Raw genomic sequence first — 15,245 nt, 5'->3', positions numbered from 1 at the left:
CAGACCCCTGAATGATCTGACCCAGATGGTCCTGCCAGACCGGGTAACGTGGTCGGAGGCAGCAGAGGGAGCCTTCGCGACCCTTAGACTGCTGCTCAGAGCCCATCTAATTTCTTTAAAAGGAGACATAATATGGCGTTTTCACAACAAGTTCAAACATATTATTTAAGTTCCAGAAAATATTTTTTTGAAGTTGTTTGCTGGAAATAGCTTTTAGGAAGAAAAAAAATCTTGCCTACCGCGATTCGCCTCTGTTTAGGTCCCTTCAGAATGCACTGTTTCTGGTGTCTGTAGCTTTAATGCAAATGAGCTTCTGCCCATTGACCAATACGCTGACTGAACCACGGCATGGAGGAGAAGGGATTGCTGCCGTTTGCGGACTCCTCAAGCTCTACATTTATATAATATAATATAATAATAATAATAATAATAATAATATTATATATGGGTATTTATATAATATAATATCTAATATCACGGCCAAAAGCTATGTGTGCCTCGGAGGATATTATGAATCATAAAGACTGCGTGTGACGTCTCTGGCACTTTCACAACAAGTAGAGCCTTGTAGTGGGGGATATCTCGGCCATGGTTGAGAAGAATTGGGGGGAAGGAACTTTGGCCTTGACTCTCTGAAGTCCATGAATCGCGACATGGAGGAGAAAGGGATTGTTCTCTGGGAGCTGAGATGCCGAACTGCCGCCGAGCTACCCGCGCCGGAGCCGCCGGACTACCGCCGAAGCTCCAGCGGCAGTCCGGCTGCCGTAGAAGCCGTCCGGCCTTCTACGGTAACTGTGCCCCCTTCCTACGTAGGAGGGGGCGCCGAAACAGACTCTCTCGTTTGGTAACTGTAGGCGGGGTGCTTTCGGAAATGGATATCTCACTCAAAAAATCATGTACAGACTTTTTTCAAAGTTTGTATGCGTGTGGAAGCACCAGAGACCCAAAACAACACCCCAAATCCCAGGAAAAGTGTTGTTTTCATAATATGTCCCCTTTAAGCTTTTCTCCCCATCCACTTTCAATATTAAATAATAATATTATAAAAAATAAAATAAAAATGCAATGTTTGGTGTCTAAAATTAGTTGCGCAGTGCAGTGATATATGCCAAACAATTTTTGTTGTGATTTGATGTTAATCCCTAAAAAATGTAATGAGGAGAAAATTAACTGAAATTAGGCTAAATAAGAAGAATATGATTAAGACACAGAATAACATTATGGGCCCTATCTTGCATCCGGCACAATTGACTTTCTACACTGACGCATGGGTCGTTGCTAGTTTGCAACTGGCGCAGAGCTTTCTTTTCCCTCCACTGCCACGCGCCTGTAAATTAGGGAATGATCTTGTGCCAAAAGGGGCGGTTCGGCGAAAGGAGGTGGCGCAAACGTTCCCTGGTGCTATTTTGCAGTTTCAGAAAACAATTGCGTCACAAACCAGGAAATACCTGGTTTAAAGTCAGTGAGGCGTTGTTCAGATGCTATTTTAAGGGCGAATGCTTAATGTTGCTTGTGCACCTTGCGCATTCACATTCTTGGGAAATTATTTGGGAAAGAACAGCTGACACAGCGGTAATAAGTTGTTCTTTGAAATCAATGCATCTGCAAACACCGTAGAGCTAACACATATTTTCTTGACACAGTCATCGTGTACAAGCCCATATCTTTTAGGATTGATGAGTATTTGATCGTGAGAAAACATTGTTTTACCGCAAGTGAGTGTTAAAAAGAATGAATGAATGCGGGTGCGCGTGTGTGTATGTGTAAAATAATTAATGAAAGCGGGCGCGCGTGTGTGCGTCCATCTGTTTACACACTCGCAAACTAAACACGTAACGCCTTATACAGTCCATGGCAAAGTATATTAACGGGGGGACAAATGCATACTAGGAACACAAGTCCATAACGATAATGCATACAATACTGGTAAGAAATAGAAACACAGTTACCGCGCATCATATGTGTGATAAGTTTTCTTTGCCAACATTTATTTGAGGACTCAGTGTTTCTGAAGTTGCAGAAGAAAACGCTATTCCATGTGTGAATTAGGCCATATTATTTGGCCATATTATTTGAAATTGATGTGGTCATGCATCTGTCTCATCGGAGACTGCAAACGCGCTGTCAAAATATAAACTTGTCAGATTCAAATGCGCTCATGGCCCTTAAAGGGGTTGGGAGATGACACTCTCATTGGTTTATTGCACGTTACACCCAAACCACATCTACGGGTAATTAGGCTACTTCAGACCCTTTTAGATTTGCGCCGGGCGCAAGAGTCATATATGCGCTGCTAAAATAGCAACATCGCCATAGAACCGCCCACAAAGCTACTTGCGCTTGGCGCTCCTCACTTGCGTTTCAGACCGTTAAAATAGGGCCCTGCGGCTTGCTTTGCAACCACATAATACCGTTTTTATTTTTATTTTTTGCATTTGATTTGAATAAAGTAATACAGCAGTATCTAAGGATTTTGGGCCAATACATATGCATGTCATCTTCTTCGTCATTTTTCCGGCAGAACAAGGATGTGGAAGCCGGGTCGCTAGCATCATAATGAGAGCTGCCAACTCTCCCATTTTTCCCGGGTTTCTCCCGTTTTCTGATCCATCTCCCGCCGCCCTCCCGTTTTGTCATTTCTCCCGGTTAACTCCCGTATTTCACGATGTCCAATCTTATTTTATTTATAATCAATTCAAAATGTGTGTCGAATGTTCTAAAGTTGCCAGATCATGTATCAAACGCAAGCATGAGAGGCAACGCAAGCGTCAGCCAATCAAATGCATTTGCAGCAAATACGACAGCACAGGCTGTAGCCAATCAGATCACGTCTATGGTCACTTCTCAAGAGCGCAGAGCTAAAAAAAAAACATGGCGGAGCAAACTCCGTAAATGGTCATATAAAAATGGCAGAAGCGGGTGTACCCCACCCAGTTGTGTTAAATATATGTGTACTTTTAAGTCGGGATGGACCAAAGAGTATGATTTAATATCAAATAGTCACCTGGACAATAGTCACGCTTTTTGTAAAGCGTGTCGGGTTGATTTTAATATAGGGCACGGCGGTAAAAATGACGTCCGTCAACATTTAAAGTCCCTGAAACATGTCCGTGCTGCCGGGGCACAAAAGGGCACTCAGGCGATAACGGGTTTCATCACTAAGGGACAAAACGAGCAGGAACAAGTGCTCCAGGCTGAGCTGAAAATGGCAATATTGGTTTGCCAAAAACAACCTCTCTAAGTGATTGTGAATACATAAATAATAATACATAAAAAAAATTGTTGGTTAATAAACAAAACAGTAGTAGTTTTAAGACTTGTGCATGAAACACTAATTGTTTCTGTTATGTTCATGAGAATGATTTTGTTGTGTCATGAATTGATAAGTTATTGTAATAGTTAGTTAATAAATAAGTGATTGTCAATGAATTCATTGTGAATACATACATAATGATACATAGAAAATACGTTTTTTGTTAACGAATACAGTTATTGTGTATTTATTTATATACTGAAGACTACATGATGAATATGTTGTCTATAAATAGCTACTTATATGCACAACATCCCTTAAAACCAACATTTGTAACCACCTCTGTCATCCATGCTCCCCACCACCGGCCCCGCCCCCCGCCGCCGAAATCTCCCGGATTTTGCTAGTCAAATGTTGGCAGGTATGCATAATTCTGGGGTTTTTAATAATAACATTTGTTAAAGAGCGAACTCCGTCGCTAAATTTTATGAAAAACAAAGATTAAATATGTATTAAATATAGAATTTAACCCATGAGCAGATAATCTCACTAGATGCAGAAAACGGTATTTATTATAATGGATATGTATGCAAAATATGTTACAGCTCCATCAGTCAATCATAAAATTGTAATAATAATAATAATAATAATAATAATAGTAATAATAATAATAATAGTAATAATAATCATACAAAAATTTTAGAAAACAACCATGAACCAAACAGGGCCACCAACTTCCAACTGTTCTTTGATCAGAACTACGTAGACTGATTACGTTTCTTGTAAAAGCCACACTGCAAAAAAATATATAGATAAAATCAAATGAAGAGGAGACAATAACATGAATAGACAATAACATGATTAGTTTGATTCATTAATGCATCAATATATCTCTTTACCTTGAACAGGAGGACCACAAACAGCACCAGGACTAAGAAACCCCCAATAGACCCGCCAATGATAGCTGCTTCTGATTTGATCACTTCCTGCTTCAGTATCATCACATGCACCTGAGAGGTGAAGAGTTAGGGAGTGGAATACAACGGTATTCCACCAAGAGCAAAGAGGAATTGTGTTGTTCAAGCCTGTACCTTTGATGACGTTGTGTTGACACCCATGAGAACGAAGTCCTCATCAATGGTCACATTTGCAGAGGCAGTAATTTTGCTTGATGTTTCCTAATCATCCCATGAGGAAAAGTGGAAGGAAGTGAACTTAAGTACCATACAAACACTCTCACACTTTGAAATGAATAATTTGCATAATCTGTCATCTGTCTTGATTATAACGAGAACATCTACCAACCTTCACATCACTAATTGACGTATGGACTCTGATATCTTTCAAATCGGTCACGAGGCACTTGATGTCATAATATCCTTGAGTCTTTAGAAAGAGAAAAAATAAAAATGATTATGTATTTATTCAATCATAATTCAACAAACAAGTATTCCAACCATTATAAATATATGGATGCATTTATTAATGATCTTGAATAACTACATTAGGTATACTTACTTTTTTATTTATCTTACAATGATCCTGCAATTCAAAGTGAAAAGTGTTAAAATACAGACCATCACTATTACAACAGAAACATCATTCAAATGTTGTAGTTGCTGACCTACCCTTGGCTCAACTGTGGGTTTAGCCATGTTGGTGTTGTGTTCAAACGTCGTTAAACTGATATCAACTGTTAAAGTTGCATTATACTTGTTCTCACCACTAAGCTGAAAAGAAGAAAACATGGAAGAAGAAAACATTCAAAATTGTAGCCATGCATCAAAACTCTAGAAGCATGATTTTCTGGTTGGGTCGAAAACTGACCTTAAATGTGAATGTGATGTCCGCCTCTTTAAGTCTGTCCTCAAATGGTATAACATTTGGGCTGGCAGTCCTATAATAAAATTGTATTCAATCAATACAATTCACTACTCACTACAATAACTGAAGTCACTGCATAGATAGACTTACCCCGATATCTGCACTGTCAGAGCATTCTTCATCGTAAAAATATATGTTTTTTTGTCCAATATTTGGTTGTCTTGGTTTGCACTAAATATATAAACAAACAACTTAATGTCAAGGAAATAATAAAGAAATTGGGTTTCGGATTAAGATCTGTTGTGATCTGAATTGTAAAGTATTACACACCTAGTTAGACTTGCATTGATTTGACCATCACGCATCTCTGCCTTCATATCCACAATTTGCCAATGGATGACAAAGTTGGCCTTTTGGGGAGAAAAAAAAATGAATGGCTGCATTTTAAATAGTTTGAGTAAAACACGATTAACCCTGATTGATGCTGAGAAGCTCTTTGTGCTAGCAGCAACCTACCTGTGCACCTTTCTTGAAGTGCGGATGCAGAAGGCGACACCTGACCTCAGAAAGAGGCGTTCTGAGTTCATGATCACACTTGGTCCCCTCTAATGTGGATTCCGGATTATTCTAAGGAAACATGTGGTATTTAGACACAGTTAAAGTTAAAGATGATGAACAATATATCCTGGTAAAACACTTTGACATGATATATTACCACAGTCATATGGCTGTACTGCAGATTATGAGGGTAGGCAAGAACAAGCTTTGTCATGTATGCTTCATCCCCATGGTTGGTCAGATTGAAGGATATTGAGTTGCTCTTGGATGATCCAATGATAACGACGTCCTGACTAATGCACAGGGATGAGATATAAGTCAGGGATCAGTTTTTCCGTGAAATTAGAACATTCCACTGTGTTCATTCAAGTGTTACAAGGCAAGGATCTTTATGTCTGATGGGATATTGGATGATATTTCATTAATTTTGATATGTTCTGCTATGTTGTGAATGCTATTGGACTCACTTGAGCTTTGAATCCGACAAGGATATGTTTGCAACACATGATCCTTCACAGTTATTGGCAAACATCACCTGCAAATAAATCATCACTGAAACAGACCTTATCAAATCTATTATTTAGGATATTATATCTTTATTTATTTTACAAGGTACCTTTTGAGTAACCTCCTTGGGAGTCCAATATTCCAAAACTCTGTGTGGTTTGCGATTGGCAGTAGTATTCAAAGTGAAGTTAAGCTGTACTACAATGGGTGCGTAGCAATCATTGCAGCCCTAAAGGGAAATTAAAATGCTGTGTATCAGATGCTCATATATTTCCATTGTATTTTTGCTGAGAGACAAACTATAGGTATGTGACTCACGCTGAAAGTCAGGCTGATAGATTGAGGGCCTACAGATGGTTTCCAGTCGAACGCTCCCACCTTATCTGAATTGTTGACGAATGTCAGTCGCTTTTTGTCTTGATCCACGTCCAAAGAAATGTTATACAAAACTTGAAGTTCTTCAGTGTCTGGGAGAGAAATTAGTCAGTGCATTCTGGTCAAGTCGATAAGAAAACCTCTTATTGATTAGTTTTGGCTGTGCCTACCACATACCAGCAATTTCTCCCTGGTCTCGTTGTTTGAATTGGATTTCCAAAGTGACATCGCCTTTTTTTTCCCGCCATCTAAACGGGATTTTTGTTGGTGACACTTCCAGTACGGGTTTGATGTGAAGTATGGGAAGGGTCCTGATGGAATAACCAAGAGACATTTGAAGCTTAGCATAATCCAGAAAGCTCACTTGGTAGAAGAGTATGGCAGTAGCAATGATAGGGTTGTGGGTTTAGTTTGACTGTGGCCAACATGTTCAGATGTAGTCACACTCAAGGTAAGATGTTTTGGACAGGTTTTATTTTTGGGCTGCAACTTACTCAAGGACAGTGACGTTGCCTTCACTGCCAACACTGATGTGGCGCTGTCTTTTTCTGTCCACTTGCTTTGAGAAAGCACTGACTGACTGGCCAAAATGTCGGAGCTTCATCCCAATGGACGCAGGGGAAATTCTCTGTAGCAGGAACAGATTTAGAATCGTAACATGTGGCTCTTACTGGCTCTTTGCATCCAAAACAGAGGACCTTTTCAGAGGAACTACCTGTGAATGTAGCGGCTGTAGCTTGTCTGAAACGCCATTGAAGATGTAGATGCTTCCGGAGCCTCCGGATTGGCCATCTTCTTCCAGAGGCGCGCCGACGGCCACGTCAGTACATCCGTTTCCATCTAGGTCCCCGACGCTGGCGATGGCCGAGCCGAACCTGGAAAACACATACTTCTCCAAGCCTCGCCATTCAAAGTCCTCCTTTTGAAACGCCCCCTGGTGGCGGGGAGGGGTGAGGGGGGTTGGAGGGGAATAAAACATTTCGTACAAAGAAGTTAATGTTTCTTGGCGACACGCAAGGCTGATTTAAAACATACAACTTGAGGTGCTTATTTGATATCGGATCGGCTCACCTCTCCCAGCAGCTTGTATAGAAACACTTTTCCCTCCTCTCCCTTCTGGTAGTGGAACGGCGCCCCAACAAGTAGGTAGTCTGTCTCTCCATTTTGATCAATGTCCACAGCACACAACACTGACCCAAAGTACGACCCCAACTAAACATGTGGAGAAAAGATATTACCGGGGAACATAAGAGGATGAGTGAACGCTTTTCTATGTGAACAATGGCATCTGCATCACAGACATGGTTTATCCGATTTTGACAAACCTGTTCCCCCTGTAGTAGCTGACGCTGTTTGTGATTGGCTGCATCAAAGACAAGCACCCCGCCAGTCAGATTATAGCGAGGGGCCCCTGAGATATAGAGGTACTGTTTTTCTGTAGCAGTAGAGGGGACTGTCGCTGACAGCACACTGTAGCCTGTAGGAAACACATACACACACACAGACACACACTCTCACACACACAGACATGCATCATGAAAAAACACACACATAAACAGACACAAATACACACAAACACATACACACACACACACACACACAAACATACATGAACACACATACACACACACACACACATACACGCACAAACACATATACATACACACTTGTTACACATTGCTTTAGTGCTCTAGAGTGTTTTATTGCAACAATCCTATGTTTAGCAGCATGTCAATGGTTACACGTCACCTAGATAGGAGAAGCGTTGTTTTGAGGATTCTGCCTGCAAGAAGCTCACTGGCTGCCCGGGAGGCCTGAGGATGACGCCACCGCTCCAGTCGTTGGCTCCCACGGCTCCAAACAGCAGGGACTCCTAATAAAAGCACACCCGCAAAGCAGACATGCGTTCCCTCACTGATTATGAATCCCTTGCAGATGGTCGGGGACCCATCCTCCTGATATGAGGTCATTCTAGAGCACTTGACATGGTCCATTTCTGGATCTGGTGTATCGACATGCTTGTGACAGTGGACTTACATCAGGTGCTATGTGACTGCTGAAGCCAGCCTCGGAGAGTTCAAATTTGAAGCCATCCCCTTCGTTTAATCCTTGTTGGACAAAATACAGAATCATAATAATTATGATTCATCGATGTACCTTAAAATAACTGAAACTTTGAAGCATCAATACAGTAATAGTAAATTGGGAATTCATACTAAATTCAGTATTTATGAAGCATTTTTTCTAAATGAATACTCATTAGTAAAGAATTCATAATCAGTTATCAATTACGATAATTCAATTTATGAACCTTTAAGATTATTGATTATTTACAAACTATTTACGTGTTAATAACTCTTCATATGTACTTAATAGCGTAGTTATTCATATTTGGTCCAGGGAGTTAAACAATTCGAGAAGAATTGTTTGTGAGCTCAATTGAGGACTATATATGCCTTACTGCTTTGTACTACTTATTACTAATGATTACACTGTACGGCTGCAATGATTGTTGCAATGACAGTTATAGTATAATGCCACATTGTGCAATTCATTAAATCGCTTGCTCCTATACAACGACGTCCAAAAATGAGTCGTAGCAATTTGGATAACACCTCCTTCTTAGAACTCTAAGCCCATTTTTTTTTTTAAAGCTCATAGTGTTTGAACTGAAACTACTGGGGTTCACATTTTATTTCAAAGTCTCAGAATCATTTGTCCATTCTAAGCTACTGTAAAAACATGGCGATTCAGTGGAAAGAGACTCAATCCCCATGGAGAAATAAATGGCTCATTCTAAGGCAATGAACACAATTATTACCCTATTTTCATGGGAATATACACTAATTAAAACATACTCTTTAGTATTATACTCCATTACTGCCATACCATTCCACTACAATTCTACACTCTGCACCTTTAACTTGCGCCCCATAATGATCATATTAACCATTATCAAACTATCTTATTTGATAATTTATAACTTATCACGAATAGCTTACCAATGAGAAGTCATCTATGAAAAATACTATATGAGGATAAATGAGGAATTCACTCTATACTTCTGCTTTATTAACGCTTCAAAGCTGCAGTCATTCTAAAGGACTAGCCAAGTGATTTGAAAAGTGATAAATTGAAAAAAAAAAAAAGCATGCAAAATGTATTAAACCCACCTTCAATGCTACTTAAGAGATTATTTTCGAGTTGGGCAAGGATTGATGTCAGCGCATTGTAGCTATCCACAAACTCGAGATTTTTCACATCTCCAGCAATATCTTCCATTTCCTTCATTGCGCTAGGTTTATCTCTAATTTCTCCCACCTGTATTGTATGTAGAAATATATATATTTGATTAAATGTTTGATCAATTGGATGATCTTGATTATTTGATCATTGAGCATGACCATTATTCCATTAGCAAATTCCTAAGATATCACTTACACCAATAGCAAATCTGGTGACATTCATTTTCTTAAGCATTTTCAGTGCAGGGATAAGGTTTGTTCTATCAAATTCAGTGATTTCTCCATCTGACACCACAATCATCATCTTCTTGGCTGCTGGGTTCGATCCATTGTCGGAAGCAAAGCTATGATCTCTTAGAAAGAAAGAAAATAAATATAAATGAACAGCCATTAGGTCCACTAGTCAACTCTTTTGTAAAAAACAATATACTAATCTATGTATTCACCCCATTTATTTTTGATTATACTTACAATAAGTACTGTATTGCTGAAGCGGTTACTGTAAGATTACTGATTTGTTTGATGTTCTTCACCTTCTCAAGAGCTTTTTGACCGTTCTCCTTGCTATCATTTAGTGATAGTTCAGACCTGACACTACTTCCATATTGAACCAAGGTGAAGTCACACTGTGAATACACAATACTGTCATTTAATTGCAATTGAGGATGATTATTGTTAATTATTTGATGGATAGATTTCCACACATTAAATTCCTCTCAATATATTCCAGTGAAGAGCAAGGGGCCTATGTGTCAATCAAGGCCTGCAAGCTTCTGAAGCTACATGGACTTCAGCTTTGCCCTAACCTGTAAGATAGTTCATAGCCTACATGTTAGATAGCAATTATGGTCATTAAAATAAAATATGTGTCTCTGTTCACTGTGTTTCTCTGGTCCAGGCTACTGTAGAAACATGGAGGTGCAGTCTGGCTCCCTGGAAGAAGACCAGCTCCCTATCTAGATATCAAGGGCTCATTCTAAGGCGACAAAGTTCTTGTTTTCATGGGATTAACACTACTTTAAACATACTCGCATACAACTCACTACACAACCCTAACTTCAACCGCAGTTGTTGTTTTTGTGGTGTCTATCAAAGATTCATCCATGTAGAATCAACAGTTGTTGATATTACTTACGTTATAGCATTTCTTCCATACATTGGACATCACATCACAAATAAATTGTTTTGCTATTGCAAAATCGGGTGCTGATATACTACCAGAACCATCCAGTACAAATCCAATCTCCGTACCAGGAACTGCAAAACACACACAAACAGACGCACACAAACACACACACAGACACACACACACACACACAAACATACATACACACACTGATCATCTTTATGTCATTAACCATTAATTGGTGTCGATTGCATTATTACATACCCTCTTCGTCATCGTCATCGTTGTTGTTGTTGTTGTTGTTATTGTTGTTGTTTCTGTTGATGCTGCCGTTGATTTTATCGAGTTGCTCGACCACTTGACGTATTTTTACAGAGGGATATTCATAATTTGACTTTTAAAATGAATGGATGAATTGAATACTTTGCAATGCTATGATGTTCATTAAGGATTCACCACCTACCCAGGGTAGCCGGGTACAACACCTCCTTTTTGCCGAATGCAGACTGAAGAATGCATTTGGCGTTAAAGGATTCAATAGATTTTTCCATCTTTCTCTGCTGTCGACAGACCTATCAATGGCAGATAAGTATTATTCAATGCAAGTGTCTGAATTAAATTGTCTCCTCTTACCCTCGGCGCAAAGGGGATTTTACCAAAATAAATACCTGGGAAAGTGGTGCTTGGCAAGCAAACGTTAAAGACAATAATATCAGTACGGTATCATTGCCTTATAATATTACGGCATCTATAAATAACATGGAAAGGCTGGATTGATGAAATCTGGTATTAAGAAAGAATAATTTAAGTATTTTGCATTTATAGGCATTATAAATGGCATTTAATGGCTGGAATTAACCATTGCAGCAATAAGGCCTGGTCCTCACTTTAGATGAGTTCCACAAATAACTTATAAAAGCTTATTAATTACCTGAACTAACACGCACTTCAGCATTATTATGTTATAAAGCATTTGTGCTGTCAGTTAAACGCGTTATTAACGACGTTAACGCAAACCAATTTTAACGGCTTTAATCTTTTTATCGCGCGATTAACGCAATTTATTAATATATTTTTTTTCTTTGATTTTTTCTTTGATTTATTTTTTTGGCTCAAAACAAAGAAGCAGTAGCCTGACTGCTATGTTCAAGGCAGTATGTTTGTATGTTCATCGTTTAATTGCACGATAGGCTTTTTTTTTGTATCGTCCTGTTTTGATCAGTATATGCCAATGTTGTTATCAATAAAAAAACATTTGCACAAGGCAAGCCGATGCACTTCTCCATGTTGATAAGATCATTTAAATGAGAAAAATTAATGGGACAAAGAAAGCAAGGGATATTTAGCATAGAAAACATATTTGTGATTACTCGCGATTAATCGTCAGTTAACTATGACATTAAATATTTGAATCACTTGACAGCACTAAAAGCATTACATACATGCTACAAATACTTTTTAAATCATAAATTAACACTTTATAAATGATCCTAATTTCTTTTCTAACTATCTAAATTAGAATTCGAAACCGAATATTAATTAATAAGTACAGCTTACTATACTTTTATTAAGGCTTCAAAGTTGGAGGTATTCCAAATGATACCAAACAATTGAGTACAAATCGCCTATTCATTTCATGCAGCAATGGCTGCATTGAGGAAGAGCCGTACAGACAGATTTTTGTAAAAGCTGTTACAGTTTATGCCTGTGTGAAATGCTGCTGGGTGGAAATGAACATTCAGGAAGCATTTTGAAGTGCACCAAATTTTGCATGAGAGGAAACTGTGGTTTTGAGTTGAGAGTTGTCTGGTTTAACATCACTTTTCAAACATGTCAAATAAACATATGTCAGGCTGCATTTAAATGGGATGTTAATATTGAATGATTTACTAGTTTTAGAATTGGAAGAAAAATACTTAACTTACACAAGTCAGTTGTACTATAACACATATTTGATTTAAACACATATTACCATTTTCTTCTCGTTATCGGCAGTCATGAGGTTTGTTACTGAAACAACTGGCTTAGTTCCTTCTACCTCAGTGAAACCTGTAAATTAAGCGCAATTGTAAAAAGACCAAGGTAAATTGAGTGTATAACATATTTAATAATTGCTAGAAATGTATTGTGATGTTATTTATTTCACCTGTAAGTTTGGCACATTTGCCCTCATCTCCTTTATTCAAAGTGCACTCAAATACCTCTCTGGAGTTTGGAGATGGAATCAGGACTCTAAAATTGAAGTAACATCATGAATAACAATAAATCTAAACACTTCAATCGCTATCGCACTAAGGATGGCAAAAAAGGGTTCCCATTACCCATTTTTGGTCTGAGCCTCGGTTTGTCCAAAAAGTACATCGTTATCCTCTTGAAAGGTATTCACTGGTTTCTCATAGATGTTAAAGCCTTCAGTAGGCCTAGTCCATGCAACTACAACCGTTAAAGGGGTTTATTTTTGATCCTTTGGTCATTTGATTGAATAAAACATTTAAAATCAATTAATATACTTACCAGTCAATAGCAATAGATGTGCCCACGCCATCCTCTGTATTGTATGGGAGAAAGCAAAAATATCAAATGCTATCCTTCTCTTAGCACATCACACCAGACAGAGAAATACTCGACACATAGACCACTTCCTGTTTCAATTTTTTCAATTGAAGCTACGGATTTCTGCCTGCGCGTCAGAAACCAGTCACGTGCAGTCAGGGGGGGCAAACGGGGGAAGGCCCCCAGGGAGAGACTTTCAAACGCAATATTTTGGGAAGCCTTCCCATAATGTAAATAGGATCTCAAATGTAGAGACTATTATATATTTCGATTTTTTGTATTTTCTCAATACAGTTCTTACTAGTTTGCTGCTGCTAAAAAGAGTGGTAAAGACAAAACCATAGCCTATAAAGTTGTATGTGTCTGTGTTGAGTCAGATCCTATGGGCATGGTTCCAGAAATCTGATCATTATTCATACTTTTCTGTCTGATAATAATAATTATAACAAAAGAAGGAGACATATGATCACGATTATTATTATTACACTCATAACATAATAATAATTATTGTTGTTGCATAATGTATTCATTATAAAATAATCTTATCCTGCGTGCTATTGTCTTTAGATAGAGAGAGCTGACAGACAAACTGACAGACAGACAGACAGACAGAGTGACTGACACACTGACTGACTGTATGAGGGAAAGGGAACTATAGAAAGTGTCAGACAATGCTGTGGTTCTCACGCAGAAGTTGATCTGAGTCTTCCTTGTGCATCGGTGCTGGTGTGACCACAGTCATCTTGTTTGTATGTTGCTGTTATACCAACACAGTCTCACTCGGAGAACATGAAATACCAACTGGCAAAGGCACTTTAGCGTCGTTCGCTGACGGGAAAGGTACCCTCGAGCGTCGTCTGCAGACGGAGAGGGGGTTCAATTCACTACAATGTAATGCCATCTCCGTCGATGTTTGACGTTCAGAGCGGGTGGTCCAACAGCCCATTCACTCCTGTATTAACCCGACTACGGCTCTAGTAGACTCTCTGAGCATCTTATAGATATATATAGGATCGTTTTTAGGATAATTTTCTGTGAAAATGGCGGGCATACTTTTTTATTCTGGTTGGAAAATATGATATTTTAGAATATTTACGCCATTAAAAGTGTTTATATAAACAATTTTAGCGAGAAATGTTCATTTTACTTTAATAATCTTCGCTCTGTGAATGTGGAGGATGTTTGGTTCGATAGTAATGACGAAGAATATTCCAGGTCTCGACAGAAATATAATAACAGAAAGAGACGAGAGAGGACTGTCCACTACTGGCCAAGAAGGCGTACACAGTAATTCTTCTCAATATTGAGACTTATGTACCCATGTATTAGAAACCAATCTGTGAAAATAAAGTATGTGAAATGTGTTTTTTTTTACTGCAGTTTTCACAGTGTTCCGTAACTTTGTTGAGAGAATAAAGTGGTTGTGGACATCAGTAAGAGGCGTACATCATTTTTACCAGGGTATAGATACAGACCTGCTTAAAGTTTTTTTAAATCATTACACGGTTACATAAATTGACATAATCAGCAAAGACAATGGTTTTATCTTCTTTGATAGGTCCATGGGTTCTATAGCCATGATTTAAACGGCAGGCGAGCTGCTGGTTTCGGCGTCGATAGCAACCGTCATAGCAACCATATTATTATATTTCTGTCGAGCCCTGATATATTCTTCGTCAAAACTATCAAACCAAACATCCTTCACATTCACAGAGCGAAGATTATGAAAGTAAAATGCACATTTTCGGTAACATTTTTTGCATAAACACTTTTAATGGCGTAAAAATACTGAAATATGATATTT

General features: G+C 38.6%; 1 protein-coding gene across 1 annotated transcript; it reads right to left on the bottom strand.

Moving 5' to 3' along the window:
- Window positions 1-3,687: 3,687 nt before the first annotated feature.
- itgae.2 (integrin, alpha E, tandem duplicate 2) lies at window positions 3,688-13,552 on the bottom strand. Its single transcript, XM_030381618.1, has 31 exons — window positions 13,403-13,552; window positions 13,210-13,321; window positions 13,035-13,120; window positions 12,861-12,937; window positions 11,352-11,460; window positions 11,153-11,245; window positions 10,898-11,019; window positions 10,234-10,388; window positions 9,959-10,115; window positions 9,691-9,838; window positions 8,555-8,625; window positions 8,267-8,390; window positions 7,843-7,994; window positions 7,589-7,729; window positions 7,233-7,451; window positions 7,012-7,145; window positions 6,695-6,828; window positions 6,461-6,609; window positions 6,252-6,371; window positions 6,103-6,170; window positions 5,793-5,928; window positions 5,594-5,704; window positions 5,408-5,487; window positions 5,228-5,308; window positions 5,081-5,150; window positions 4,882-4,983; window positions 4,772-4,795; window positions 4,559-4,639; window positions 4,345-4,431; window positions 4,153-4,263; window positions 3,688-4,047 (listed from the first exon to the last, which is right to left on the bottom strand). Exons 1-31 carry the CDS (start codon window positions 13,431-13,433, stop codon window positions 4,012-4,014), a joined length of 3,321 nt encoding a protein of 1,106 aa, XP_030237478.1. The 5' UTR covers window positions 13,434-13,552; the 3' UTR covers window positions 3,688-4,011.
- Between the last annotated feature and the right edge of the window lie 1,693 nt (window positions 13,553-15,245).

Source organism: Gadus morhua, chromosome 16 (assembly GCF_902167405.1).
Source record: "Gadus morhua chromosome 16, gadMor3.0, whole genome shotgun sequence".
NCBI classification, from domain to species: Eukaryota; Metazoa; Chordata; class Actinopteri; order Gadiformes; family Gadidae; genus Gadus; species Gadus morhua.
This window is presented reverse-complemented; position numbering and strand designations above follow the sequence as displayed.

Coding starts and splice junctions, on each gene's coding strand:
- itgae.2 (XM_030381618.1), bottom strand. CDS start 13,433: ATGGCGTGGGCACATCTATTGCTATTGACTG. Junction 11,246..11,351: donor GTTGTACCCGGCTACCCTGG/GTAGGTGGTGAA, acceptor AAATACGTCAAG/TGGTCGAGCAACTCGATAAA. Junction 4,048..4,152: donor TTGTGGTCCTCCTGTTCAAG/GTAAAGAGATAT, acceptor ATTTTTTTGCAG/TGTGGCTTTTACAAGAAACG.